General features: G+C 41.4%; 1 protein-coding gene across 1 annotated transcript in view; it reads left to right on the top strand.

Annotated features, from left to right (window-relative positions):
* Positions 1-3,018: 3,018 nt before the first annotated feature.
* Positions 3,019-27,797, top strand: part of LOC145390772 (SMAD family member 3-like) — a 135,815-nt gene continuing 111,036 nt past the window's right edge. Inside the window, exons 1-3 of the mRNA XM_080265575.1 lie at positions 3,019-3,330; positions 15,199-15,392; positions 18,322-18,666. Coding sequence (XP_080121701.1) covers positions 3,137-3,330; positions 15,199-15,392; positions 18,322-18,666 — 733 coding nt within the window. The 5' untranslated portion in view covers positions 3,019-3,136. The remainder of the gene's footprint in view (positions 3,331-15,198; positions 15,393-18,321; positions 18,667-27,797) is intronic.

Below are 27,797 nucleotides of genomic sequence, written 5' to 3'. Positions count from 1 at the left end.
GAAATGGACAATATTAGCGACTTATTTAAAAAGAATGTGAAGGCTGTTTGTGTGCTATTGTTGACTATTGGAATTATTGAAACTGACAAAAATAGCCGTGGATGTACATAGAAAATAATAGTACCGTAGCCTATATATTGTGCATTCTATTATTTTAACATTAATGGAGGTTTCGTGCTATTGTTGCTACTGGTGGCAGTTTTTAAGAGTGCAAAAAATAGCTATTGCAGTGAAACAAAAGTGCTTAAAGTGATAAATTATTGTTCAGTGGATGGTATATTGTTCATCAGTCTTTATTAGTGATTTTGAAGTCTATTATTTTTTTCCTGGTGGATATATAATGACTACAGTGTTGGTAGCTATTTTGACCATTGGCTATTTTATGATTGGTCAATTTTGAAAGCGTTTGTTATTGTTGGTAGTTATTTTATGAAGAAAATTTCGATACCCCAAACGGGATTGTGGCGTCTGGCAATAGATAGACAGATAGATAGATAGATGATAGCTATTGTTATTGTTGGCGTATTAATGGACAGTTCTTATTGCCATTATTATTGACTAGTTTATGGACAATTTCGATGGCTATTGTTACTCTTGGTGGCTATTTTATGACACCAAAACCCCATTGTTAATCAGTGGAGTAATGGACCTGCCGTTGGTGATGGCGATCAGTGCTTACAGATGTATGTTATTGACTCGTGTGAATTTTATGGGACATTTTATAAGCTTTTGTTAGTTGAGTGGATGGAATACCCTACTTGATACACTTAATATTTTTTTTATTTTTAGTGAATGAAAACAATTATTTTTTTATTTTTTATGGAAATGATAGCTGTGTAATTCTTTGAGTGACAGAAACTATGATTTTTTGAGAATGGAAAGCTATTTAAATTTTTTGAGTGGCAGGAAAGCAGTATATAATTTTCTGAGGAATAATTGTTTAGTCATTTGAATGATGAAATTATATGTACTGATAATATTTTTTTATGTGACTGGAAAACTATATATAATTCAATGGCTAACTGCTTACACAAAATGTTTGGAAAACCCAAATTTTATCCCAACCTAGCCAGATTTATCCATTGTATTATTTAGGATTGAGCTACATCCACCTAACTGAGACAGATTACTTACTGTATGTTAACCATTTAGTTTATGCAAGTGAAAGCAATTTCTCTTCTGTACACATACATCGTAAATGTGCATTTTAGTACCGGTATATACAGTAAACAAGGAGGTGGGCATCTTTCTGGTGACTAAGCATGTGGTGAGATGTGAAGGTCTTGGAAAGATTCACATACAGTATCTTCAATCTTGGTAGTGTGGTAAATGGTAGGTCAGATGATGAGGTTTCTCATTGCCTCTCTCAGGCCTGTGGGGTTTTGCCTGCACTTATCCGGGGTATTTGACGTTGTCGTTGTTTGTGTAGAAGAAAAAAAATGTATATCTTCAAGACGCTGGTGCTGCCAGTGTTACTCAGTGGCTGTGAGACATGGACACTAAACAGTGGTGAATTGACTTTGTTGGTACTCAGTGCCTGTGTAGGATCATTGGATATCACTGGCCCGACCCTATATTTTTAGAGTGACGATTCCATGAGACTGAGTCAAAGCCTATTACCCACATAATAGGTCAGTGCCAACTCCAGTTATATGGGTACGTGGCCCGTTTTCATGAGGCTGATCCTGCCCACAGGGTGATCCCTGAGAGAGTTAACCTTCTCCCATGATGTTGATGATGATTAGGTTGGGTTGGGCTGTGCTAGGTTAAGTAAGAGGCTTATAGCTTGGCTCATGCAGATCTTCATCGTGCCTCATGAGGCCTGCAGCTTGACAAGGGTTTCCACAGTGATTTCCTCAAGGCAGTTACAGCTAACCATTCATGCACAGTTTTGAGAAGGTCTTTAAGAAAATAAACAAGCAAGGTAGTGTGGGAGATAGTGAGTAAAAGCTTACTAATTGGCAGAAAGTAGGACCCCAAAACATTATTCCCAGAAATTACCAGCTCCCATTTTTCCACAGTTCAGAAGTGTCCTTAGAAACCACAAACCCATTTGTTCAGAGGTTACATTGGAATAAAGAAAGATTTACTAAGTGATTGAGAACAGAAATATATCACTGAACTGTATAATATTCTTCCCAGCAGTTAAGTATTCCCATTTCATGATAGTTTTAACGAGTGTCTGTATAAAGAGTACCTACACTAGTTTTAGATGTTGTGAATAAGGGTTGGCAAAGTGGCAGAAAATAAGAGCAGACTGTTACCTCACTACAGTAGTTATAACTTATGGTACCATTTCCCTGCAGTTTTGAAGAGTGTCACTAAAGGAAGTTGCCCCTTAATGGTTCAGATGAGAGATTGCTGTAAAGGTTTTTAAAGTGGTTTAGAACATTGTGTTTTTAAGTGGGTGGGAACAGAATTTTGGTACCGGTAGCTGTTTTCTTGGCATTTATCACCATCTGATTCTCTGCAGTTTTTGATGATTTAACATTAAAAAAAAAAAAAAAAGAAATAAGTAAGTTGCAAACTGTGAGAGTACCTAGCTGTGAATGAAAGTTTATGTGCTGAGTGTTGAGACAAGAACTTGAAGTATTATCACCAGCAGTTACAACCTTTTTATCCACAGTTTTGAAGAGGTTCCACATGAAAACCCACAAACTGTTAATTGAGTAATAGTTAGAAGCTAAGTGTTGAGAATAGAACTTACAACATCATCGCCATCACTTACAACGAATGTTCTTGAAAAATAAAATACCGGTAAAGAAAAAAATACAAACTGACTTCTTTAGAAGGTACATTGATGTGAATAAATGTTTGCTAAGTGATTGAGAACAGAAATATATAATTGTTACAACTTCCTGTCTCTCCGTAATTTTGACAAACGTTCTGAAAAAGATAAAAACGCAAACTGACGTGTTTGGAAGTTACAGTGGAGTAAATAAAGGTTTGCTAAGTGATTGGGAACAGAAATTCAATACCATAGTGTACAGTTATCTTCTCAGGAGTTACATGTTGCCATTTCTCCGCAGTTTTGACGAGTGTCCTTAGTAAAAACCCGCAAACTGGCTATCCGGAGACTGGCACTGGAGAGACACCGTAGTGGAGACGCGCGGTTCAAGCTGGCCCGGCCTAAACAATGTCTATGCTGCCGTTCACCTCGCCCGTGGTAAAGAGACTGCTGAGCTTTAAAAAGGGTGAGGGTGAGGACAAATGGAGTGAGAAGGCGGTGAAGAGCCTGGTGAAGAAGTTGAAGAAGTCCGGACGCCTTGAAGAGCTTGAGACTGCTATTACCTCGGAGGACTCAGGGACTGGCTGCATCACCATCCCCAGGTGAGTGATGATGATAGTAGTAGTACGGTAATAATAATAATAATTGTAATAATGCTGGTAATGATATTAGTAACTAATAAAGATAATATGGTATTGTACCAGTATGATCTTCAGAGAGAGAGAGAGAGAGAGACTGTTCAGCTGAGAGTGTGTGTGTGTGTGGTATTGACATGATTCAGCTGAGAGAATGTGCTTACTGTTTAGCTATAGTAGCCGGCTATCGTTTTATCTGCACCACCACCTGGTATGTGGCTGGACACCTCAATCCTGCATTCAGTTCTCCTCCGTGTCAGTCTGTCCTTCATTGTTAAGCTGCCCACACTGCATCTGATCACTTTGCTATAGGCATGCATATGTCCACTCCATCCCTTCTCATTCTTGGTCTCCTCTGTCTCACTCACATACGCTGTTCTTTTCAGTCACCTACTCTCCTCTGCATAGTACTGTATGGGTATCTAACACTGTCCAGTACAGTATGTGTTGCCCTTGTTTTATTTCATTAATGTTTTAAAAAATGCCCCAGTTTTTTTCATGTATCGGATACTGTTGGTAGTAGTGTAGTACCAGAGTAGCAGTAGTAGTAGTTGTAGCTACTGTATACTGGTATGTTGTTGTTGTGGTTGTACTGTAGTTGCCTTAGGTTCGTCTGTAATGGCAACCTAGTGGCCTGCAAGTTGAAGCTGCCCTCACCAGCAGTACACCAGCCTCCTTTTAGGGGGACATGAGGGGACTGAGAGATGTTTGTACAGCTGGGCAGCTCCACCACCAACTTAGGTTACATCAGCTCCAGGGTTCCCCCTCAAGTACCATCCTAGGAGTGAGATGGTTATTTTAAGGTGTTAGGATTACCCCACGGATCACATTCCCGTCAGCTTAAAAGACTTTCTATCACCTTGTTCTTAGGTATTTATTTTGCTTATCAACTGTTCTCTTGTGTGATACTGGCCGTGTATTTGTTCTTTATATCTAATAGCAAGGATTCCATCAGTGACCTCATCATTTATCATTATCCATACCAGTACCTCTTTTTTTTTTTTTGTATGGTACCCTAATGTGGTGTGAGGTGGGATCCAGAGAGCCAGAAAAATATGATGGGATGAGGGCTTGCAGAGGAGTGCCCAATTAAATGGACCACACTCATATACCCATAATTTTAAGTCTCTTGAATCCTGACTCCACCTCACAGGCACATTGTAATTAAGAATAGGCCTACCCAATGTCTCCAACGCATGACTTGATCTCATATGTGTTCCTTGTCACCTGCCTGCTTGGAAACATGAATAAGACACAGACGGCCTTATCTGCATGTTATCAAGCAGTTGTGTGAGGTGTGTCATGGCGTGGTGTCTTGCTGATTGTGCTTGTGCTTGTGGATACCTTATCGTCTGCTGAAGGGACATTGGCCACCTCTTCCCTAGTGCTTGGATTTATGTACTGGTATTGTGTTGTAATATTCTCTTGTTTGTTTTTTTATTTATGTACTGTTATGTATTGATTAGGATTTTGTTCATGGCAGACCTGCTTGGGAAAAGAGAATGTTGTTTTGCACACAACATTGTACCGATAAGGAAGCGGTTCGTGCCGGCGTTACTTTATCTGCCTTTGGCTACAAGAGCAATACCAGTATATTAGCTCTTGTATTTACCCCTTCAAACTAGTGATGTATAGTGTTAGTTTGTTCTTGCTGGATTCAGGTGATTTTATTCAGCTAAGGAGAGCCACTTGGTAAAAAGATAGTCATTAAAGACTTTACGGTATCTTTCTCATCCATTTTGAAAAACTCCCAAGCTGTATAAAGTCATATGGAAAGGGCAAGAATATACTGAAAAAGTTGCCATTGTATTAAAGGGGCTAATGACACCAGTAATCTAAAATATTTGTGATAATTTTAACATCTCTAGCCAGACACCTTAATCCCATATTTGTTATGATTATTATTATTGTTGCTGTTATTACTGTTTACTACATTGGTTGTTATTATTATTATTATTATTACAGTATTATTATTATTCATGAAGCATGTGGAGTTTCATGGGGAGACAGACAGACAAATGAGAAAGTAAAGGAGCATTGTGGTATTGATGTGGATGCAATTGATGTATTAAGAGAAGTACTGGAGTTGGTGTGGCCATTTGGAGAGGATGGAGAATGAGAGACTGACAAAATGAGTGCATGTGTGGAGGTGGAGAAGGAGACGAGGATGAGATGGAGTGGAGAGACACAAGAAAGAGGGGGTGTGTGAGTTGGAGGGAGGGGTCTCGTTCATATGGCAGAGGACAGGGGATGTGAAGGCAATTTGTTTGTAGCCCCCCCTTACAGGATTAAGGTGTCTGGTAATAGATGCCAGTAGGTAGTAGACAGTGTGTGTACTCTGAAATTTGCACATGTAAATTATTCAGGCTATTGAAAAAAAAAAAAAAAAAAATGTGATGCGGAATTTTTCCATGAATTGCCATTCACTGTAAATCCCGATTGTTTTCTTCATTTAATTGTGCTGTATCATAATTTATTCAGCTTAGGATAGAGCTTTTGAATTGGGGGGGGGATTGTATTGTATACAGCCGTGATCAATTCCTTCAGTATGAGAGACATTCGCAAGCTGACTAGAATCATGTGGTAGCATGGAGAATGGACTGAACCTGGAGCTTCAAGCTATGAGGACATCAGAGGAGCCAACTTAGTGATTGTCCTCTTTTTGCTCAAACTTGGGCCAGATTTTCGTCGTTTTGCAACCTGTTTCATGTAGCTCACTGGCAGAGTAAGACAGTACTGTGACGGGATTCTTGTCATAGCACTTCTTTCTGATTGTTACAGCTTAGCATTGAAGTGAGTTACTGCAGCAAGTTTAGGCCAAGCTGGAGTAAAAGGAACAAAGCTACTTATCGTGCGTCCTTGACCCCGGCTGTGCTTATTCTCATGCTTGTCCCATATCTGGCGGAAAGGAGTGGCCTAATGAGACTTTGGTCGCGTCCATCCACACACCAGACACGTTTTTATCATTGTAGCTCCGTTACCACAAGCTTGATATGTCATTTATATTTTGTTCTTGTAATCTCCTGGTTGTTTTGTTACATTGGGATTAGAGGTTGCCTTTCTAGCAACTTTATAGCAGCTGTAGATCTGAGACATTTATTTCTGTTTACCAAGAGAGTAATAGGGGACTTTGCTACCAGACTTCATCAGTGTTCTAGCAGTTTTAGTGTATGTAGCAGTTTATGTACAGTGTTTGTGTTTAAAGACATTATAACACTTTGACAGTACAGCAAGTTGTTGTTATTGTTACTCAACCCCAATCTGCCTGACCAAGCAAACTCGTCAACCACAGATAAGCAGATGTTCCTATGGGGTTGTCCCACATGTTCCCTACACTGTTGATGTTATGTTTGCATCTTGGTGTATTGTGCAGTGCAGTGCACTATTATGTGTGTCCTGTCATGTGAGTGTATTCTACAAGTGGGGCATATGTCATCTGTGATTCCATCCAACCCATATCTAAACTAGTATCTGAGGAGGGCTGGGCGATGTCCTGATCTAAGCCAGGCTGGGCGATGTGGGAACTGTACATAGGATATTCATCTTGGACAGGAGGGGGTTAGATATACCCTTCGTTAACCTTTGCACTACCTGGGGACTTGCCTAAGCAGAATGAAGTTTTCTGGTAGTTGCAAGAATTAAAAGATAAAAGATATCCTAAGGCTGAGTAAGTTGTTGTTGTGGTCCCAGACTCAACTGGATGAGAACCCATTGGACCACAGGAAAACAGCCACTTCAACCAGACAGTCTCAGAAATCTTTTTTTTAAGTTACATAGAAGGATTGTTTGTGTTGTGATAGTGTAGTCATGTGGTAAGTGTGTTGTGGTGTGGGGGTTGCATTGTAGTGTGGGCAAAGTGGATTGTCTGTGTTGATAGTGTAGTGCATGTGGTATATAAGTGTGTTGTGGTATGGGGGGGTTGCACTGTAGTGTGGGCAGAGTGGAATGTCTATATTGTGATAGTGTACTGCGTATGATAAGTGTGTTGTGGTATGGGGGTTGTGTTGTCGTGTGGGCAGAGTGGATTGTTTGTGATTTGTATTTTGTGTTGCGATAGTGTTGTGGATGCGGTGAGTGTGTTGTAGCATGGGGGATTGCAGGTGCTCGCAGAAACCATTAAAGTTATGTTACTGGTATGTTGAAAAATTGTCTGTGTTGTGATAGTGTGATGCATTTGGTGAGTAAATGTGTTGTGGAGTGGGAGTTGGATTGTATTTTGGGCAAAGTGGATTGTTTGTGAATTGTGTTTTGTGTTAACTCTGAAGCAGGGAATGATGATGGCCATATTGCAGGCTGGCTGGGTGCATTTGTGTCTCTGGGTAAGACAGATTTCAGTCAGATGAATGTGTGCCGTGGGTTCGTGAAGGTTGGTGTTTGGTTGAAGATTTGGATGCCTGTAGTGGCTGTCAGGACTCTTGCTAACTGCTGATGGTTGCGAGCCATTTGGCTCCTAAGGTTTCAGATTTGCGAGCCAAATAAATTTTAGTAGCCAAACTGACTACGAGCCGAAATATTTTCATCCATCCATCCATCATCCAATCCTACATTGCCCCATAAGGAGCATAGGAGCCCGGCGCTTAGGCAGTTGGTCCCGACATTTAAGATGAGAGTGACCAGCCTCACTCATCCCTGAGTGACATTAAATGAGCAATCAACCCCAACCACCCCTTGGATATAAACCTTCACCGGCTAAATCCGATTGGAGCACAATAATTACCCACTAAACCACCAGGCGCCAAAATTTGGTTATATGGTTACCACCCAGCTTAGTAAATGGTTTCCTGGTGTACAGGACACCATTTGGCTTGTCACTGAGTGTAGAGACACTCACAGGCAGAAGGAAGAGGAAAGAATGAAGGAAAGAAAGTCAGAAGAGGGAGTGTAAAGTTACCCGTAGGCAGAAGGACAAGGAAAAAATGAAGAAAAGGGAGGACAGAAGAGGATGGAAGGAAAGATGGAGGAGAGGAAAGGGCAGACACCCGACAGCAGCACTACATCGAGTGAGTGGATGGTGAGCACCCCCACCTACCACGAAATGTTTTACGAGCAATAAGTATATTTATTTATTTACACATTGTGATGATTAGAATCATATAATGAGGTTTTAAACATTCACAGTGGCAACAAGGAAAGACTTAATAGTCGATCACAACGTGCTTTGAGATTTACTTATTTTGTAGTTTACCGGGTTTTGAAGTGGATGTATTTTCTTCTCGCCAAAAGGCGACTTGCATGTAAAATTTGTTTGCTGAACAGATAAAATACCCGCATTTATGAGCTGTGGCTCGCCAAACAAGAGCCCTGGCTATGTGTTTGTATATAATTATGTTTGTGCAGTGTAGTGTTAGGTGGAGTAGGGGTGGTGTTGAGGCATCCTGTGCAGTACTGGGAAATTGTTAATGGTTGTGGTGGCTGTGTTTGTGAAGTGTAGCATTGGGTGGAGGAGGTAGGATGTGGTGAAGCAAGGGATTTTGCATAGTGTTGGGAACCTCTGTATTAAGGTACTTCGTGTAGTGTTGGGAAGTTGATATACGGAAACCAGTGGCCTAGCGAGAGTGGTTGCTTGCACGACCAGACAGCAGATGGTGTTCAGTGGAAAAGATAACAACACTGACTGCAGTGAGATAAACCTGTGTGTTTGTTGACCCTAGTATGGTACACCAGCCACCCAAGGTTTCTGTACCTCCCCAGTTCATTAGCGTGTGTGTGAAAGTGTTGGGTGACTTAGTATCCAGTGAACATGATTAGTGTGGGGGTATCCTGAATTTGGCTCTCTCTTGTTTGGTTTTTATTTTTTCTCGGAGGAAACAATCTTGTGGGCATCTGGCCTTTGGTTCCTTCTTCCTCTTGGGGGGGGGGACCCCTTAACTGTAACCTAACAAAGATCTCTAATCCCATTTCGGCGCTGTTGATAGCCAGGTATTGTTGGATGGGAAGGTTGATTTGATTACAGTATATGGTACTGCTTTTTCTGAAACTTGGGCTAAATTTTCTATCTCTCCCTCTTGAATGCTGAGTTATGTTGCTGGATTAACATGAAAGGATGAGAATTGAGGCCAAGTTAGTGTAAAAAGGGTATAGTAACCAATCCCATTTTAATTCAGATGTAGGCCAGGTGTAGTCAGATTCGAGGGTTGATCTGACTAGTAACCAAGAAGTTCCATTTTTTCCTCATAATTACGATTCATCTCATTTCACGCAACCATAACTTAGTCCCCATGTTGTTGGAATGGCCCAGTTCCATCAAATGAAAACAAGCTGACTGTAGAAGGGTTAATTGCAGCCCTAGTAAACCTTTTCCATACAAGAGGCCTTTCCAAAGCTGAATTACAGTTTGGTATCAAGAAAAATAAACTAAAATGAACATCACATGAATTCCAGGGAAACTGATAAAGATCACCATGTTAAAGGGAATAACGAATCAGTGTGTGAACTTGCTGCATGTGGCGATGAGAGACTGACTGGGAGGGTGGATGTTAGTGAGGTGGCGGGGATGAGATGGAGGGATTGGGTGGAGAGATAGGCTATATGAGAGAGGGATGTGTGGGTTGGACAGGGCAACATTGAAGAGGCTATATGAGAGAGGGATGTGTGGGTTGAACAGGGCAACATTGAAGCAGTTTATTTGTAACCACCCCTTCTGGGATTAAGGTTTCTAGTATAGATAAGGATTTTGTTGGTGCTGACACGGTGCCTTCATGTGTTGGCACGGTACACTTTGGTTGGAGCTAAGCAGCTGTGGCATGCACCCAGGAGCCAAACCTGTTCAAGTTTCCCTGCACCTTGCTGTGGGAAGGATCCTGGTGTGACCCAGGTGAGGCACTACCACAAGGGGGTGCTGGATCCTCACACAGTGTATGTAGTTACAGTACTGTACTGCATCTGTAGGATGGCCACACACACGTACAGTACTGACGTTGTGTATATACCTGTGGTCGATAGATCTGCTTAACCATACAGACCGGGGTTTAGTGCCAGTAGCATCAGCAACATACCACCCATCACCTACGGTACCAGCTTATAGTTTCAGAGCTGAGAGATGCAAATTTTAGGTATTGGTGCTCCTCATAATCTGAAAATGTCCAACACTTTCTTGTATGAAACACATTGTGTGCAGCCCTAGGAAGAGATGCTATAATGACTTTTAAATTGTTCACCTCGTGGACATAGTATCTTTTATAATATCTCTAGATGGTGCTTCTATTTGGTATATACTCTGTTTGCTTTATTTAGGTGTAAAATTGCCATCTCATTTTAATATTTAGCTGTAACAGTAGAGTAACAATAAAATAAGGTACTGGTCTCAAGAAAGTGCTGTGGAAAAGATATTAGCTAAGCCATAGTATTGTCTTCTGCCATTGAGCTGCGAGATGAAAATAACCTCTTGTTGGATTGACTGTATACCCATAGTAGTATTACTGTATAGGAGAGTTAAGGGAGATTTGTGTAACCAGGCAGTGGACTTGCTGTTATATCAGTGTCATAACATAAGGTATTTATCTCCAGCACTATATTTTATTGTTGCTATCACCAGAAGGTAATATTTGTCCAAGGAGAGACATACCAGAGTGGAGGGGTTAGGTATATATAACCTTCATTACGGTAACTCCTTCACTGCTAGAGGACTTTCCTCAGTTAATATAAAATACAGTACTCTGGAATGGAATATTTAACAATAATTCCTAACCCCCATGAGCTCAGTTCTTGGTCAGGTGTAGTCAGATTGGGGGGTTGATTTGACTAGTAACCAAGGAGACTCATTTTGCCATAACCAGTGGCCATTGAATTTCTTGTAACTACAACATAGAGAAGTTTTAAGAGCTGCCAGGTTCCATCAGATGAAAGCAAACTGATTATAGCAGCATGGATAAAATTTATATGAGAATATTATGTCATGCTTCCAAAACTTGATTTGCATAGGTCTGCTATTGTATTTATCACTGTAATTCATCCAGCCTAACTTGGCAGAGGTTTCTTACTCTACTGCTGTTAATTTCCCACAGTTCAGTAACAGTAAAACAGCACTAAAGCTCTGCAGCCTTTCTAGCTGTCTCTTCACTTATCTGTAACTAGACACCACAGTCCCATAAGGAGTGACCACAAACAAATCATCACCATGTCACCCTGTCCTATGGCATTTGACTGTCCTCCCCCCACCTCACACCTCCCTCTCTCACATAGCCTCTGTCTCCACTGAGTCCCTCTTGTGGTAGTAGGTAGTGACCATTGTCCACTCACTTGATGTATTGCTGCCCATTATCATTCATTTTCTGTGTCTGCCCTCCTCCCTTCCAGTTTCTCCCATCCTTCCTGACTCTTTTATAACTTTTCTTTCCACTTGAGGTGGTTTAACACAGATTGACAATCCTAATTATTTCCTGTAACCAAGGAAACGATTTACAGTGCTTTGTGGTAACCATATAGGCTAAGCAAATAACAGGGTGCCCCAGTTTACTGGGTGGAAAGGTGGAAACTTGGCATCCATCCGGGACTCTTCCCCACACTTAGCTATGGCAAGGCATTGTCTGCCACTAGGGAACATCATACTGTTGCATGAGATGGCCCTGCTCACCTGAGCAGGTTAGGACTGCTCAGCAACAACTCAATCCCTCCTTCTCATTATTGGCCTCCTCCTCTGCCCCACACACATCACTCTTCTAGTCAGTCTCTCACTTTCCATCCTCTCCACTCACCAAACTTTTTTTTTTTTTTTTTTTTTAAGCAGCATTTTTGGAGGTCATTCATTTTAACTGGACAGTAAGATGATACTGTGGCTTAACATCTTTTCCATAACACTTCTTTGTGACTAGCGTCATATTTTAGGGTTAATCTCTTGTCATAGTTAAACGCTCAAGATTGAGAGCAGTTTCACACTTGGTTAAAAATCTAGCTACAGTATCTACAGACAGACACCTTTGTCCTGTAATGGGTGGCCATAAACAAGTCGCTTCCATGTAGTCCTGTCCCCTGCCCTTATGCTGCCCTCTCCTCAACTGACACCCCCCGCCCCCTCTAATATGCCTCTCCACTCCATCCCTCCATCTCATTCATGGTTTCCCCCTCCCACTTCCCCCCTCCACCTCACTCACAACCACTCACCTCATTAGTCTCTCACACCATATCCTCTCCACATGGTTAAAGTGAAGAGGTTATATATAGTTGGTTTCATGTAATAGTTGAAGATGTAGATGTACCACTTTTAGGCATCATAACACTTGGGCTGCTATGACTCTTGGCTGAATAAAATGATCTAACATTTGCTGGAATCATAGAATTTTAGGGCTGTCTTATGAAAGTTAATGGTGGCAGTACTTTCACTCTCAGATGTATGTGGCTCACTTGTAACTGAATGTAGCTAATTGTTGTGTATGTCCAATTAAATCACATAAAGTTAATTTGACTATGAGAGGATTGAGGTGAAAGTAGCTTAGATTATCCTCTGGTGACTTGTAAATTTCCCATCTCCTTCGGGAATGCTGAGTTGTGGTGAAATAAACACTCGAATATGGTGCTAATCATGAAGAAGTGCTGTGAAAGGAGTGTAGTCATGGTATTATTTTCATTCACCATCGAGCTACAGAAAACAACCTGAAAAAAAAAATAGCGTCAAGTCAGAATAAACAATGCAGTGTAAATATGAAAGTCTGCACCATTGCCCCACATATAGGCAGCCAAAAATGTCATCCTCTACGTACATGGATTCTTGGGTGTGACGGGTATGCCAAATCCGAGCCTCAAGATGTTCAAGGTTAAACATTTGCATACTGTGATACTTATGTTGTGTGGGGTTTTTGTGGTTGTGTGATGTTTGTGGTTTTTCTGTGTTTGTTTGTGAATCCTAGCCTGCCCTGCCCTTCTGGTGGTAGTTATGGATGTTTAGGGTTTGATGTTGATGGTTATTATTATTATTATTATTATTATTATTATTATTATTATTATTACTATTATTACTAATTATTATTATTACTATTGTTATTATTATTATTACTATTGTTACTATTATTATTACTGTACATATATTACTGTTATTATTATTACTATTATTATTATTATAGAAAGCATTAGGAGAAATACACTGAGGTGGTGTGGCCATGTGGAGAGGATGAGACTGACGAGAGTGTATGTGAGTGAGGTGGAGGGAGGGGGAGACCAAGGATGAGATGGAGGGATGGAGTGGAGAAGTATATGAGAGGGGGGGGTGAGTTGGGAGCGGGACGACATGGAGGCAATTTGTTTGTGGCCACCCCTTATGGGATTAAGGCATCTGGCAATAGATAGATAGAGAGATACAGTAGATTATTATTATTAATATTAGTACCGCACTGTATTAGTGTATTATTATTATTATTATTAAGCACCTGGTGGTTTAATGGATAATTATTGTGCTCCAATCGGATTGAGCTGGTGAAGGTTTATATCCAAGGGGTGGTTGGGGTTTATTGCTCATGTAATGCCACTCAGGAATGAGTGAGGCTGGTCACTTTCATCTTAAATGTCGGGACCAACTGCCTAACCGCGGGCTCCTACGCTCCTCATGGGGCAATGTAGGGTTGGGTAATGGATGGATGGATTACTATTATTATTATTATTATTATTATTATTATTACTATTATTAATATCATTAGAACTGGCGTGAAAAAGATGTTGGATGATGATTATGGTAATACCGTACTTTAATTATTATTACTGTACTAGTAGTAGTTGATTATTACAGTACAGTGTACTGGTAGTAGTGGTAATAGTAGTAGTAGTGTGATGTTTTCATCATCATCATGATAATTTATTTATACATCTGACTACTGTACTGTATATTCCCCAGCAACATGCAGGTAGGTAAAGTTACGAGTTCTTCCCACATTGACCTTCATCGCCATATGACTTTACAGGCCGGGTGTCCTTGCCTTATATGGCGTCGCATCCGTGTCATAACTCCCGACACTTATGGCTGTGATGTGCTTTTGATATGCACTTGACTTGTTCTTGCCGTTGGTCTCACTTGACAGGTGTGTGTTTGTGTGTGTGTGCATGTGTGTTATTGTCATTCTGGGGGCTTGCTTGGTGGTAGCCATTATCCACTCATTTACTCATGCTACCTTCATCATTCTTCACTTTTATCCTACTTTTTCTGTGTTTGCCCTCCTTTCTACCTATTTCATTCATCCTTTTTGTCACTCATTAATTTTCTTTTCACTTCAGGTGAGTGACAAACCTAATGGTTTCCAGTAACCCAGGAAACCATTTACAGTGCTAGGTGGTGACCATATAATCAAATCATGGGGTGATGTGGAGCCTGCTATGGTAACCCTGTTAAATTGGTGGAGTGTGCAAATGTGGCATCCATCCAGGAACCACACCTCCACATTATTTTCTGTGCCTAGCTGTGATGAGGCGCTGTCTGCCACAAGGGAACGTCAGTTCACTGCACGAGGTGGCCCGACGGGCTGGAGTTACTCAGCAATAACTGCAAGTTTGTTGTTGTCGTGTGTTTATTTATTTTTTATTGATGTCTTGTTCTTTGTTCTGTGGTTATTGTTTTATTGTGCAGGTGTGGTTGTATTTTTTTTTAAGTGTGTTTGTTCTGCTCTCTGGGTGTTAATTTTCTTGATGTCTTTTATTGTTCTGTGTGCTACGGTACTGAGTGGAGAGAAAGAGAGAGGGAGAGAGAGAGAGAGAGAGAAAGAAGAATTATCCACATTATCCTTAAGGTGGCTGTAGGTACAACTTTTAACAAAGACTGATTTGATGTATTGCCACTTGTTCGCTGGATGGGCAGTGTGTTTAGGTCTGAAGCATCACTCAGTCATGACCGAGCCTAATGTTGTGTTTTTATTTCAGGTCGCTGGATGGGCGGCTGCAAGTGTCGCACAAGAAGGGACTGCCGCATGTCATCTACTGCCGACTGTGGCGCTGGCCTGAGCTTCAGTCACACCACGAACTGCGCGCCCTCGAGCACTGCACCTACGCCTTCAACCTCAAGAAGGAGGAGGTCTGCGTCAACCCATACCACTACACTAAAATAGAGGCTCCGGGTAAGTCCGAGCACCGATGGGACAGCCCTTGCGGGATTAAGTGCTGCTGTGGGATATAGGAGCTGCTTTGGGATATAGAACCAACTGGGATATAGGAGTCACTGTGGGATATAGGAGTCACTGTGTGATACAGGAGCTGCTGTGAGATACAGGAACCTCTGTGGGATATGGGGGCCACTGTGGGATATAGGAGCTGCTGTTCTTGACCGTATTGTTTGGTGAAGTTAACTGGTCCATCAATTTGGAGAGGGATGCCTTCAAGTGGTGGCGCTGATATGGCCACTTGGCTGCCTGGTTGTACAGATGTCCCTCAACTATCCTCCTATCCTTCTTAAAGGAGGAAGGTGGACTGTAGGAGGAGGGTAGCTTCATCCTGCAGTCCATTGATTCATATTTAGATGGGCCTGGGATTGCCACTACTACTACTGCTACTAGGAGGAGGAGGAGGAGGAGGAGGAGGTCTGCATTAACACCACTAGACTGAAACATAGGCTGTGGGTATTTGTTCTGGGTATAGATGGCTCTGGTTGTTGTGGCCAAACACTGGTCTGTCTGGTCAAGCAGACCTGCCAACCACAGGTAAGCAACTGCTTCTGTGGGGCTGTCTGACGGGTACATTGCAGTACAAGGAACAGACTGTTGCTCCAGTTGAACAGGGTGCTACTCCCGAGGTGGATGGAGGGCTGGTGATGGGGAGAGCTGGAGCTCTTGTTTCAGGTACTCTCAGGACTAGCTTCTGACCCTTACCCTTTGCTGAACTTTTTCAGTGTTTCAGTAACACAAGGGAATAGGCCAGCATAATGTACTAATTGTCCTCCTAGTGGGGAGGGTGGGTTCTGTCCAGATTTGGACCAAGTCTGTTCTTTGCTCTGATTAGAATAGTTTCATTCATATGAAATGTTCTGAACTCTCTTACTCAGATTCTTCCCGCTCCCTCTGGGACCTTGCCAAAAACCCCTCTGACAACTTGCTTCATCCTTCTTCCCTCCTCTGTTCCACTCTGATGGCTCTGTAGCTGTTTCTTCTACTGAAATGACAGAACTCTTCACACAGACTGTCTCCTCCAGTTCCACCTTGGACAATTCCAGTGCTGTTCCTCCATCACTTCCACCCTCTGACTTCCTCATGACTGACACTAAAATTTCTTCAGTCGCTGTACGCCCTTGCTGGCCATAGTACTAACAAGGTGTATGGGCCTGATGGGTCCTTCCTGTTGTTTTCAAGAGGTGTGCTTCTGTGCTTACACTCTGCTTAGGCAAACTCTTTTCTCTTTATTTGCAGACAAGTACCTTCCCTTCTTGCTGGAAGTTTGCCCTCATTCAGCCTGTCTCAAAGAAGGGTGACTTTTCCCAGGTGCTAACTACCACCCAATTGCTCTATCATCCTCTGTTTTTAAAGCAGAGTATGAAAATTTTTTTAGCTACCTTTTGCATTATAATCTTTCCATTGCCTGCATGGTTTTCCTCCATGGATGCTCCATTGGCAGTCCTCTTGCTTTCCTTGTGGACGCCTGATCATCCTCCTTTTGTGACTTTGGCAAAAGCTCCAGTCTTTTGAGTGTGACGTGTCCAGACATGTTGAAATGAGTGAAACTTGAATCTGACTCTTTATTTATTTATTTTTAAATTTTCATTTTATGAAGGGAACAACCAAAAACATACACCATGTTGGGAATCATTGCACCCATATGGTAGGCAGCACCTTGCCAGGGTTGGACCAAAGTCCTTCCCACAGTGAGGTTCCGGGAAATGTTAGGTTGGGTGTCACCTGGGTGGATGCTGCAGATGCTTTTCTCCACACAGGGTACGCAGTGCCATCACGTGTAGGCATTTCATCAGTGTCAGGCGTTACAGTGCTGCAGGAGGATGCATCGTAATGATGATACCAGTATAATTAGGTGGCTTCACTGCCCAGTAACACAAACGTCCCTCATCTCCCTCCCAATTCCTACAATGAAGGATGGTGGACTGTAGGAGAAAGACAGTTTCAGGCTGCAGAGTACCAGTTTCATGTCTAGATGAGACTAAGGCAATAACAATGAGGTGCTTTCTGCCGGGAAGGAGGAGGAGGTTTAAATGATTGCAAGATGATTTCACAAGACAAAGGTCACTAAAACTGGCAGTTAACTTTTACTGTACAGTACACTATACCTGAACTTGGCCCAAATTTTTTATCCCTTTGCTGCTTCTTTCGCTACTTTAGTGTCAGAAGAAGAAATTTTATTTCCTTTGGAGTTTATTCTGAGATGGAGGGATGGGGTGGAGAGGTATATGAGAGAGGGGGGGGTGAGTTGGGAGCAGAGCAGTGAAATGGCAAGGGACAGGGCGACGTGGAGGCGATTTGTTTGTGGCCACCCCGAACGGGATTGAGGCTTCTGGCAATAGATAGATAGATAGAATAATATATTTCCTTGCAGTTATATTTTACTAAGGATTTTTTTCTGCACAGGTGTGATTATGGTCTGCCTGACCATGTTAGTTTCATTTATTATTTATATGACCATGTCTTTATGTTAGTTTCTGCTTATATGTGTTTGTTTATACTTTTATTTATTTTTATTCTTGCTCTCTGGATCCTACCTCATCTCCTTAGGTGAGAAAAGAGGTCAGAATTACGATGATGATGACGGTGACAATGATGGTGATAAGATATGGTCACATTTTTGCTCGTACTATCACACTGATCCCCTATGAAGCACCATTTTTTTTAATATACAATTGCCAGTTTTGTTACACGATCGCTGTAAGTCCTGTGTTTGATATACAGTTGATCATTATCCAGTGGGTTTTTCATGAAGGTAGCCCAGTCATTTAGTAAGTTTGATTTTGTTATATTTTATGTTTGGTTATTCTTATGAGCAGTGATGAAGGCTACTGATATTATGGTGATGATGATGATGGTGATTACTAATGACATTTGTCTGTTGCAGCGTTGCCAGCCATCCTGGTGCCCCGAGGAAGCAGCAGCAGCAGCAGCGGGAGCAGCGTGGTGGGTGGCGGTGGCGGTGGGGTGGTGGGGGGTGGAGTGGGAGGCGTAGGGGCCGGCACCAACAACAACAACACCATCAACAACAACTCGGACCCGGGCTCGGCAGAAGACCTCAACTCCCTGGCGGACCTGACCGCGGACTCCCTATCGGACTCCACCTCCCTCACCTCGGTGCCCCCCACCCTGGACCCGTCCCCTGCCTTCCCGCCCACAGAGTCACCCCCACCCGGCTACATGAGTGAGGATGGTGACAGCCCCGACCTACAGGAAATCACAGACTATTCAGGTAGCTAGAAACTTTATTATTATTTTGAGTAGGCCCACCATCCACTCACCCGATGTAGTGCAGCTCTCTGATGCCTGCCTGTTCCTCTCTTCATTTCTTCTTTCCTTCCTTCCTCTTTTGCATTTTGTTTCTTCATTCTTTCCTCTTCCTTCTGTCTGTGGGTGACTCTACACTGAGTAACAAGCCAAATGGTTTCCTGTACACCAGGAAACCATTTACTACTCTGGGTGGTAACTACGTAACCAGATTATGGTGCCTGGTGGTGTAGTGGGTAATTAAGGCACTCAGTTGGATTGAACTGGTGAAGGTTTATATCCAAGGGGTGGTTGGGGTTTATTGCTCACGTAATGCCATTCAGGGATGAGTGAGGCTGGTCACTCTCATCTTAAATGTCAGGACCAACTTTCCTATCCCTTGGCTCCTATGCTCCTCATGGGGCAACACTGGATTAGATGATGAATAAATGAATTATTGTTATTTTAACAAGATGATTGAAAGATGGCAAAACAAATAAAATATAGAAAAAAAATCCATTCACAAGATTACAGTACAGGTGTCTTCCAATCATTAAAAAATCTGTAACAGTTGGATTGGACTCTGTGGATTGAAGTTTGGGGAAAACTAATCTGGAAAAGTGAATTCCAAAAAGAAGTTATTTTACTCATAGCTTAAAGCCGCCATCTCTCCATCTTCATTACTGAGTTGTAACGAGATCAACACTGGCATATGGTGCTGGTCATGAAGAAATGCTCTATAAAGGATGTAGAACCATAGCATTGTCTTTGTCTGCTACTGAGCTGTATGAAGTAAGCCGCAAAAGGACAAAAAATGTGGATAAAGAGTGATATAACATAGACACCTGGTGGGCTGTGACTGGTTTGTATATCTATGTATTTATCAGTCTTTCGCCAGAAGCTGTAAAGGTGCCGTCATTCTGTTGTAGTGATGTATTATTTATCATATTATCTCGTCAGATAAGAGTAAAGCGATGGTCATGGAGAGGGAATGTGACGCAGTATGAGTCACAGGTGAGAGTGGAACCACATATTGTAAATTGATATAGGGAGACATCACTTATACAGAATTACCTCTGTGTTGGTATTGTATAATTTAACCCAGTTTAGAGATTGACCAGTAGCTGCTTGGTTTGTTTTCATCTGATGACACTGGGCATCTTGCAAGTTGGACGCTCAGTTGTGATTGTGTGAAATCTGATGAACCTTACTTATGAGGTAGGAATGAGCCTTCTTGGTTTCTAGTCGCATCAACCCTTCAGTCTGACTACACTTGACCATCAACTGAACTGAAAGGGGTTAGGGATCGTCATCAAGTTAGAAAAGATGTATTATAGAACTGAAAGGTTTGATGATGCCATTTCTAAAGCCTCCAGATCAAGAAGGCCCTCCTTAGCTGAAAAAAATGCTGCTGGAGAAAACAAGAGCAGATTTAAAAGTTCATTATTATAAGAGATCAAGTACTGTGCCTCACTGCAGAGATGAAAATAAAAAGAGAGAGAGAGAGAGGTACCCGGTAAAGGCTGTTACTTTATGTGTTATGATTGTTAGCTGCAGAGGGATACTATATAGTTATCAGTAAATTATGGAGTATATATTTATGTGTGACAAGCACTTACAGTTTTACATATTCATGGGTTTTAGTAAGTAGCCTAACCCCTGCAGATTTCAAGAGTAATCTTCAATATAAAAGATTGGATGAAATGCAGCTTCACAGTTTGTATGCATTACACAAGCCCTTTTTCATTGTTTGAAATATAACAAAACTTCTTTTGATAGTCATAGGAGATTTGCAGTGTTACAGTACAGTATCATTAGATTTTGAATAGATGGTAATTTTGCCCACTTAAACACCAGATTCACATTTGCTCCTTTATAAACGCTCCAATATCCTTGCATGCATCAGCTGTGGTCACCTAATGGTGATATCTGTGCAACTCTGTTTCTGGCAGCCTCTCTGTTCAGTGTCTTATCCCAAACATCACAGTATATGACCTCATGTTTGTAAAATTTTGAGTTTTACATATTTATTCAAATCTTTGATGGTCAGCTCAGACGGATATGAAAGTAATTAAGCAGTGTTGCTTCTGTTGTAGCTGGTGAAAGAAAAAGTCCATTTGATTACAGTCATGCACCGCTTGATGTCCTTCCAGACAACATCTTGGGACCCATAGGATTATGATAGAAAAAAAATTCCTGAATTATGCAATGTAGCAAGTGCATGCGGGTGCAAAGCATCGTTGCTGCGTGATGGCCAGCCAGCATCTCAAATTACGTTGCCGGCCGTACAATGCACAGAACAGTACATGTATAACCTATACAGATACATTGTAATACTGTTCATATGTCTTAATATTTTTCATTTTTTACCAGCTTACATAGAAGCAGTAAAAAATTTACCAAAAAGCAGCAAAAAGTTTCCCAACAAGCAGTAAAAAGTTTACTGTATAAGAGTGTCATCAACACCAGGGCAGCCGCATCCAGTTGCGTATTTTATAGGTTATGTATTATTGTTGTAATTTGGGCATTTTATACTGTACTGTACTTTAAAATTAGTATATAGTACAATATATACCATATACCTGTATGCTGTATATTGTACAATGTGCAGTATACAGTGCATGAGGTACAGTGGTCGCTTAATGTCCAGACCACTTAACGTTCTATTTTTCACAGTGTATCATGGATGCTGTGCAGTTAATGACTGTATAGTTAGTTTTTTGTCATCAGACATAACTTGGCAACTTTCACAGTTTGAATGCTGTGTTGTGGTTTCTTGAAATAGAATGAGCCATAGTTATAAGGTAGGAATGAGTCTCCTTGGTTACTAGTCAGATCAGCTCTCCCATCTGACTACGTTGTCCATCATTTATTTGTTATTATTTATGTGTTTATAGATTTTTAAATTTATGTTTAAATATTTTGTAGTACATGCAACTGCAGGCATAGGTGCATTTGGTCTTTGATCAACATCAGTAAAACTTGTCGCTCTTGTGACACCAGCTTGAATTATTATGAAGGGTAATGATGGACAGTGTAGCCAGGTGGCGATGATATTGTGTAGCTCAGTTTTCAGAACATTTTTGTGCACCAGACCATTGGATATACCACTGTTTCTGAGGTCTGGTTGCATTACTGTACTTTTTCTTTCTAACTTGGCCTAAAATTGCCATGTTCATCTTGCATGCTGATCTGTAATAATAGACTGACACTACAATAGGATGCTAATCATGAAGAAATGCTGTGAGAAGGATGTAGAACTGCAGTGTTCTCTTTTTCTACATCCGAGCTTCATGAAACAGACTGTAAAAGGAAGAAAATGTAGGCCAAATTAAAGTGAAGATAGCACAGAACTTTTATCAGTTGTAAATGGTGGATGAAATGGTTCTTGAATACAAAGGTGTGGTAAAGCCTGTTGATGAGGCATTTACTTGAGCAGAGGCTGTTATCCCTTTTGTGAATTTGGACTCTGTGTGGATGAGGTCATAAAGTGTGACCTCAGGGATAAAGAAGTGAATAAGGGAGGCTGCTCGAGATCAAGCAACGTGGAGTGCCCTCGTTAGGTGCCTAAGGCCGACACACGCAAGCATGTTGGAGCCTCTATAAGTAAACAAACTGTCTCTAAAGTACTAGACTTGGTTAAAAATAAATAAAAGTAAATAAATGTAGCTGTCACCACACTCATCAGTTGTATGTTGTCTCTTGCAGGTATGTAATTGTTCGCTCCTTCGTACCCATCCAGCGCACACATATATGCATCATAGGGTAAGTAGGGCTTGCATTTAAGTACTGTAAAGCCTTATAAGTTGTCCTTCATGACTCTCTCTCTCTCTCTCTCTCTCTCTCAGGATTATGGTTGTGTGACTGATGTGGGGAAAAAAAAGTTCCTTATTTATTATTTATTTTTTATTTTTTACAATGACCTATGAGATAAAAGTATTTGCATGCCAGTTTTACAGCAATTTCCTCCATAGTTTAGCTTCAAGTGTATTCTGAAATTGGGTAGTTTTTGGATGTGGATGTGATGGAACGTGTTAGGAGAAATACATTGAGGCAGTTTGGCCATGTGGAGAAGATGGAGAGTGAGAGACTAACAAGCAGAGTGTATGTGAGTGAGGCGGAGGGGGGAAGAGGGAGGGGGTGGCTGAGGATGAGATGGAGGGATGGAGTAGAGAGGTATGTGAGAGAGGGGGGGTTGGGCCGGGGCAGGACAGCGAAGTGGCGGGGGACAGGGTGACATGGAGGCTATTTGTTTGTGGCCACCCCTTATGGGATTAAGGCGTCCGACAATAGATAGATAGATAATATTTGTTGCTTGTGGTGAAGTAATATAATAAGGTGTGGGAAAGTTTGAAATTGATGGAACCTCCAGAATATTTGTCATGATCCTCCATAATATGTGAACCTTCATGAGTGTGTGTTGCAATTTACAGGTTGAAGTTTATCTGTGGCTTATGGGTTGAAGTTTGGCCATGTGGAGAGGATGGAGAGAGAGACTGATGAGAAGAGTGTATGTTAGTGAGGTGGACGGGACAAGAGGGAGGGGGAGGCCAAGGATGAGATGGAGGGATGGAGTGGAGAGAGATGTGAGACAGGGGGATGTGAGCTGGGAGCAGGGCAGTGAAATGGCGGGGGACAGGGTGACATGGAGATGATTTGTTTGTGGCCATAGATAGATAGATAGAAGGTCCCCTGCTACCCATAAAGGTAATCTGCCAATTTTCCAAGGTGTGGGAGAGGGATGCCTTCATGTGGTGGCACTGATATAACTGGGCAGAGTCACTTCCTGGTCATGCAAACATCCCTCTGTTCCCTTTCTATCCCCCAAAAGGAGAAAGGTAGACCACAGGAGGACAGTTTCAGCCTGCAGTCCACTGGGATCACATTCAGATGAACCTGGGAATATAACTACTACTACTATTACTGCTGTTATTACTAGTACTATTACTACTACTACTACTACTACTACAACCAATTTCCCACAATTTACAGTAATGTTTGTATTATTAATGTTTTGATAGTTTAGAGCACATGACAGACACATAGGACTTTCTGTATTTGTAATTCACCTGATGGAAAAAGCATTAAGTGAACTACCTTGAGAGAATTTGGCAGTATGGAGAGAGTGGAGGATGAGAGATTGACTAGGAGAGTGTATTTGAGTGAGGTGGAAGGAGGAGGAGAGAGGAGAAACCGAGCATGAGCTGGAACGATAGGGTGGAGAGGTTTATGATAGAGGAGGGTGTGAGTTGGAGGAGAACAGGGCAGCATGGTAGTGATTGATTTCTAGCTACCCCTTCCAGGAGTAAAGCATTTGGCTATATTTTGAAAGTATAATTAGCTACATTATTTTTAGTGTGTGTGTGTGTGTGTGTGTGTTTTAACTAGCAGTATCAACAGAATGACTCCCTCAGTGTGTGTAAAATGGAGAAAATATATGTCTGGTTTGTGTTGTGATGGGGAGTCACGATTACCGTGGTTGGAATGATGTGTGAAAGATTAAGTGGCCCATTTTGCTGGCCATTCTGTTGATAGTCCTCCCACTGTTCTAGTTTTTCTCTCTTGTTTTTGATACCAGTGCCTCCTATCTCTGTGGGAATAAGGGTTGTGTTAGTACTGGCCTTTTTGTTTCTTATTTTGAGTATGAGAAAGAGTAAATTGTATACGTGAACAACTTCGTATCTGGAAAAGGCATTATTTAAGCAGTTGCTATGCTCTTTTTCACTCTATCATGGCCCAGATTTTTGTCCATTTTCCGTTCATACCATGCTGTTCAGTGGCAGAATAAGATGGTGCTACATCCTTTCCATAGCACTTCTTTGTGATTAGCACCATTATTCCATTGTTAATCTGTTGTTACAGCTGAACATTCAAGGTAAAGAAGATGTAATTTTGGGCTAAGTTAGGGTGAGAACAGTATAGTTTGGCAGCTGTAGAAGTAGTTGTTTGGTATTAAGCATTGGCCACCATTACTGCCTAGGAGACCATGGTGCATATTACAGGGGGTCGTAGGGTAATCCTCAGTATCTTGTCACTTTGTTTGTTCATTTGTAGAGTTTCTGACTTTCCTGCATTTGCCTTGGTCACCTAATGGCAGCACTCCATGCTGCTCAGTCTCTGGCAGCCACTCTATTCAGTCCCTTATCGCTGAGGTCTCACTATGACCTTGTTCCAAGTCTTTTTTGATCTTCCTCTCACAGCCCAACCCTCGGTGTTCACACCTCGTATCCTCTGCACCCAGTTGCCAACCCCTATTATCACAGGTGATAGAAATTTATAATGATTTTTCATAAGCAGTATTTGTGAGAAATCTTTTTCTTCTTTCAGTCATCTTATGCAGAGGATACTTAGAGGCAGAGCCAGATCAGTTCCCTAAGTATAGGACAGAGCATAGGACAGCTTGATGTAGTTTGGCATAAGAATATGACACTACTTTAGTATCGGCATTTTGGCTGTCAGGGTGTTTCTTTCGGTCTTGCCCACCATTTTAAACTGAAGATTGGATCCACAAGGAATGTAATCTTCTGCCCCTTATCTGTGTCTCAAGCACTGATACCCCACATACTAGCAAATATGCAGTTTCAACCATACCTCTGGGTTTTCAATTCACTTTTTCAGTGTTTATATATGTGCATGCACCACATAATACATTTAATCAGTAGAGTTGTTATAATCTAATATCCAGCCTGCGCATTTGAGTGATGTTGCTCCGCTTCATCAAATGAGGATATAGATGGGAACTACAGGTATTATTGTATTGATTGTATTGAATATGGGGGCCACAGGTATTATTGTTTATACTGTAGGTTAGGGAGGAGGCACAGAATTTAATTTTTTGAGAACTACTGTACCACCCATTATTTTGCACAGCTCATCTTAGACTGATTTTACTCTAGTTTGGCCCAGGTTTTTGTGTTTTTTCCAGCTTATTTCACATAGTGGTAGAAAAAGACAGTATTATAACTACATTATTACCACAGCATTTCTTCATGGCTAGCTTCATGTTCTGTTGTTAATGTATTATTACAACTGAGCTTTCAAGATGGAGAGGTGACAGTTTTAGGCCAAGTTGAGTAAACAAAAGTATAATTGGAGTAAGAAATGAATAACTAGTGTATTGCTGTACATGGGAAAACAGGGAGTAGATGAGGAGGATATTTGCAGACTCAGACATACAGAGATGAGAATGATCAGATTGATGTACAGTGCATCCTTGAATGACAAGCTTCAGGGATCAGGATTGCGAATAAAGAGTTTAGAGGAAGGATGACACTTGAATATGTTATTGTTTTGATGAAAAGGGGTTGATTGAGATGGTTTGGGCATATGGAGAGGATGAAGGATGACAACTGGATGCAGAGGGTGAGAGGTATGAACATCAAGAGTAGGGTTGTGAGAGGCAGACCAAAAAAGACTTGGAATAAAGTTATATACTGTGACCTCAGGGATAAGGCACTGGATAGAGAGGCTGCTAGAGATTGAGCAGCATTTTGAGCCACTATTAAGTAACCAAGGCCAACTCATGCAAGCATTTGGAGCCTTTATAAACAAAACAAAGCAAAGTGAGGATAGAAATTGATAACACAGACCAAACCGACCAAGCAACATACGAGAAATTGTGTGGTGGAGTGGAAGACGAGCAGCACTTGTGAACCGCTCTGTGTATCACCTGTTTCATTCACCGCTGTGCTCTTGGCTGATTTAATTGTGCATTATTTGTGTTTGCATCCAGCCTTATCCATTTATAGTAGTGGGGAAGTTCATGAAGTCGGGATTTAATAATAATTAATAGTAGTAGTAATAATAATAATAATAATGATAGTATTATTATTATTATTATTACCGGTATATTTGAAATTTCGGTTATCATTCAGTTACTACAGTATATATTCATTCTTTGTTTCGTTTCATGAGGACTGAATAGAAATCATTGTGGTGTTGATGTGGATGTGAGGAACTGTTAAGAGAAATTCTCTGAGATGTTTGGCCATGTAGAATGGATGGGGAAAGAGGGAGGGATTAGAATAGCGTGAGTGAGTGAAGTGGAGGGAGTGAGGAGGAGGGAGCGACCAGTGATGAAGATGGCAGGGTGGAGGGGGAGAAGGGGAGGGGGAGACCAAGGAGGAGATGGAGGGTTGGAGTGGAGAGAGAGAGAACTGGGAGGGGAGTATGGGTTGGAGGAAGGGTAGCCAAATGGCAGAGGACAGGGTTAGTTTGTGCCCATTCTTGGTGGGATTTAGGTGTCTGGCTATAGATAGATAGGAGGATAGGTTGGTATGTAGGTAGCTGATAGAATACCATTTTATTTAGTAGAAATAGTAAATTTTCTTAACTACCGAGTTTTTTTTAATATATATGTATGTATAAAAGTGAGCGCCTATCAGTGGTATCTCTTAAATGAGATGTTAGGAAATCCAGCAAGCAACATTCCGACGACGCCAGAGAGAGAGAGACGTATCTTAAATGTGTACAAAAATCCAGCAACATTCTTGTGACGCCGGAGAGAGAGAGAGAGAGAGAGAGAGAGAGAGAGAGAGAGAGAGAGAATTTCTGAGGAAGTATCGAGGGAATATTGGTCATCCACGTCATCCTTGCCGTAGACGCATCAGCTGATAGTAGAAATGTAAACAAAGATGGCCGCCGTCAGCTGATTAATGTCAACAAAAATGGTGGTGGTCAGCTGATGCGTGGAATGTCAACAGTTTGAGAAGATTCTTGTACACCTTCATTAATACGTACACATACATACATCCCCATACATACATACATACATACATTCACATACGCATGCACCTATATACATACAGTAGGCACTTAAATACGTATCATACATTCATATGCATAGATACAGGAAATACATAGATTCATTTATAATATGTTTCATACTTGCATAGTACATTTCATATACATATACATATATATATATACATATCGTACATACATACATACAGTAAATAGATGGATGTAGATTAATGGATAGATACAGTAAGGAGAAAGACATAGGTAGTGCAGTGTTGGTGTGCACATCTCAGAAAAGTACACATGTCTGGTGTTAAATACAGAATCATCTCTCTCTCTCTCTCTCTCTCTCTCACACACACACACACACACACACAC

This window comes from Coenobita brevimanus, chromosome 15, assembly GCF_032717465.1.
Source record: "Coenobita brevimanus isolate Jiangsu-jjx chromosome 15, ASM3271746v2, whole genome shotgun sequence".
In the NCBI taxonomy this organism is placed as follows: domain Eukaryota; kingdom Metazoa; phylum Arthropoda; class Malacostraca; order Decapoda; family Coenobitidae; genus Coenobita; species Coenobita brevimanus.
Note: the sequence above shows the minus strand (reverse complement) of the source record. Positions and strands in the feature narration are given on the sequence as shown.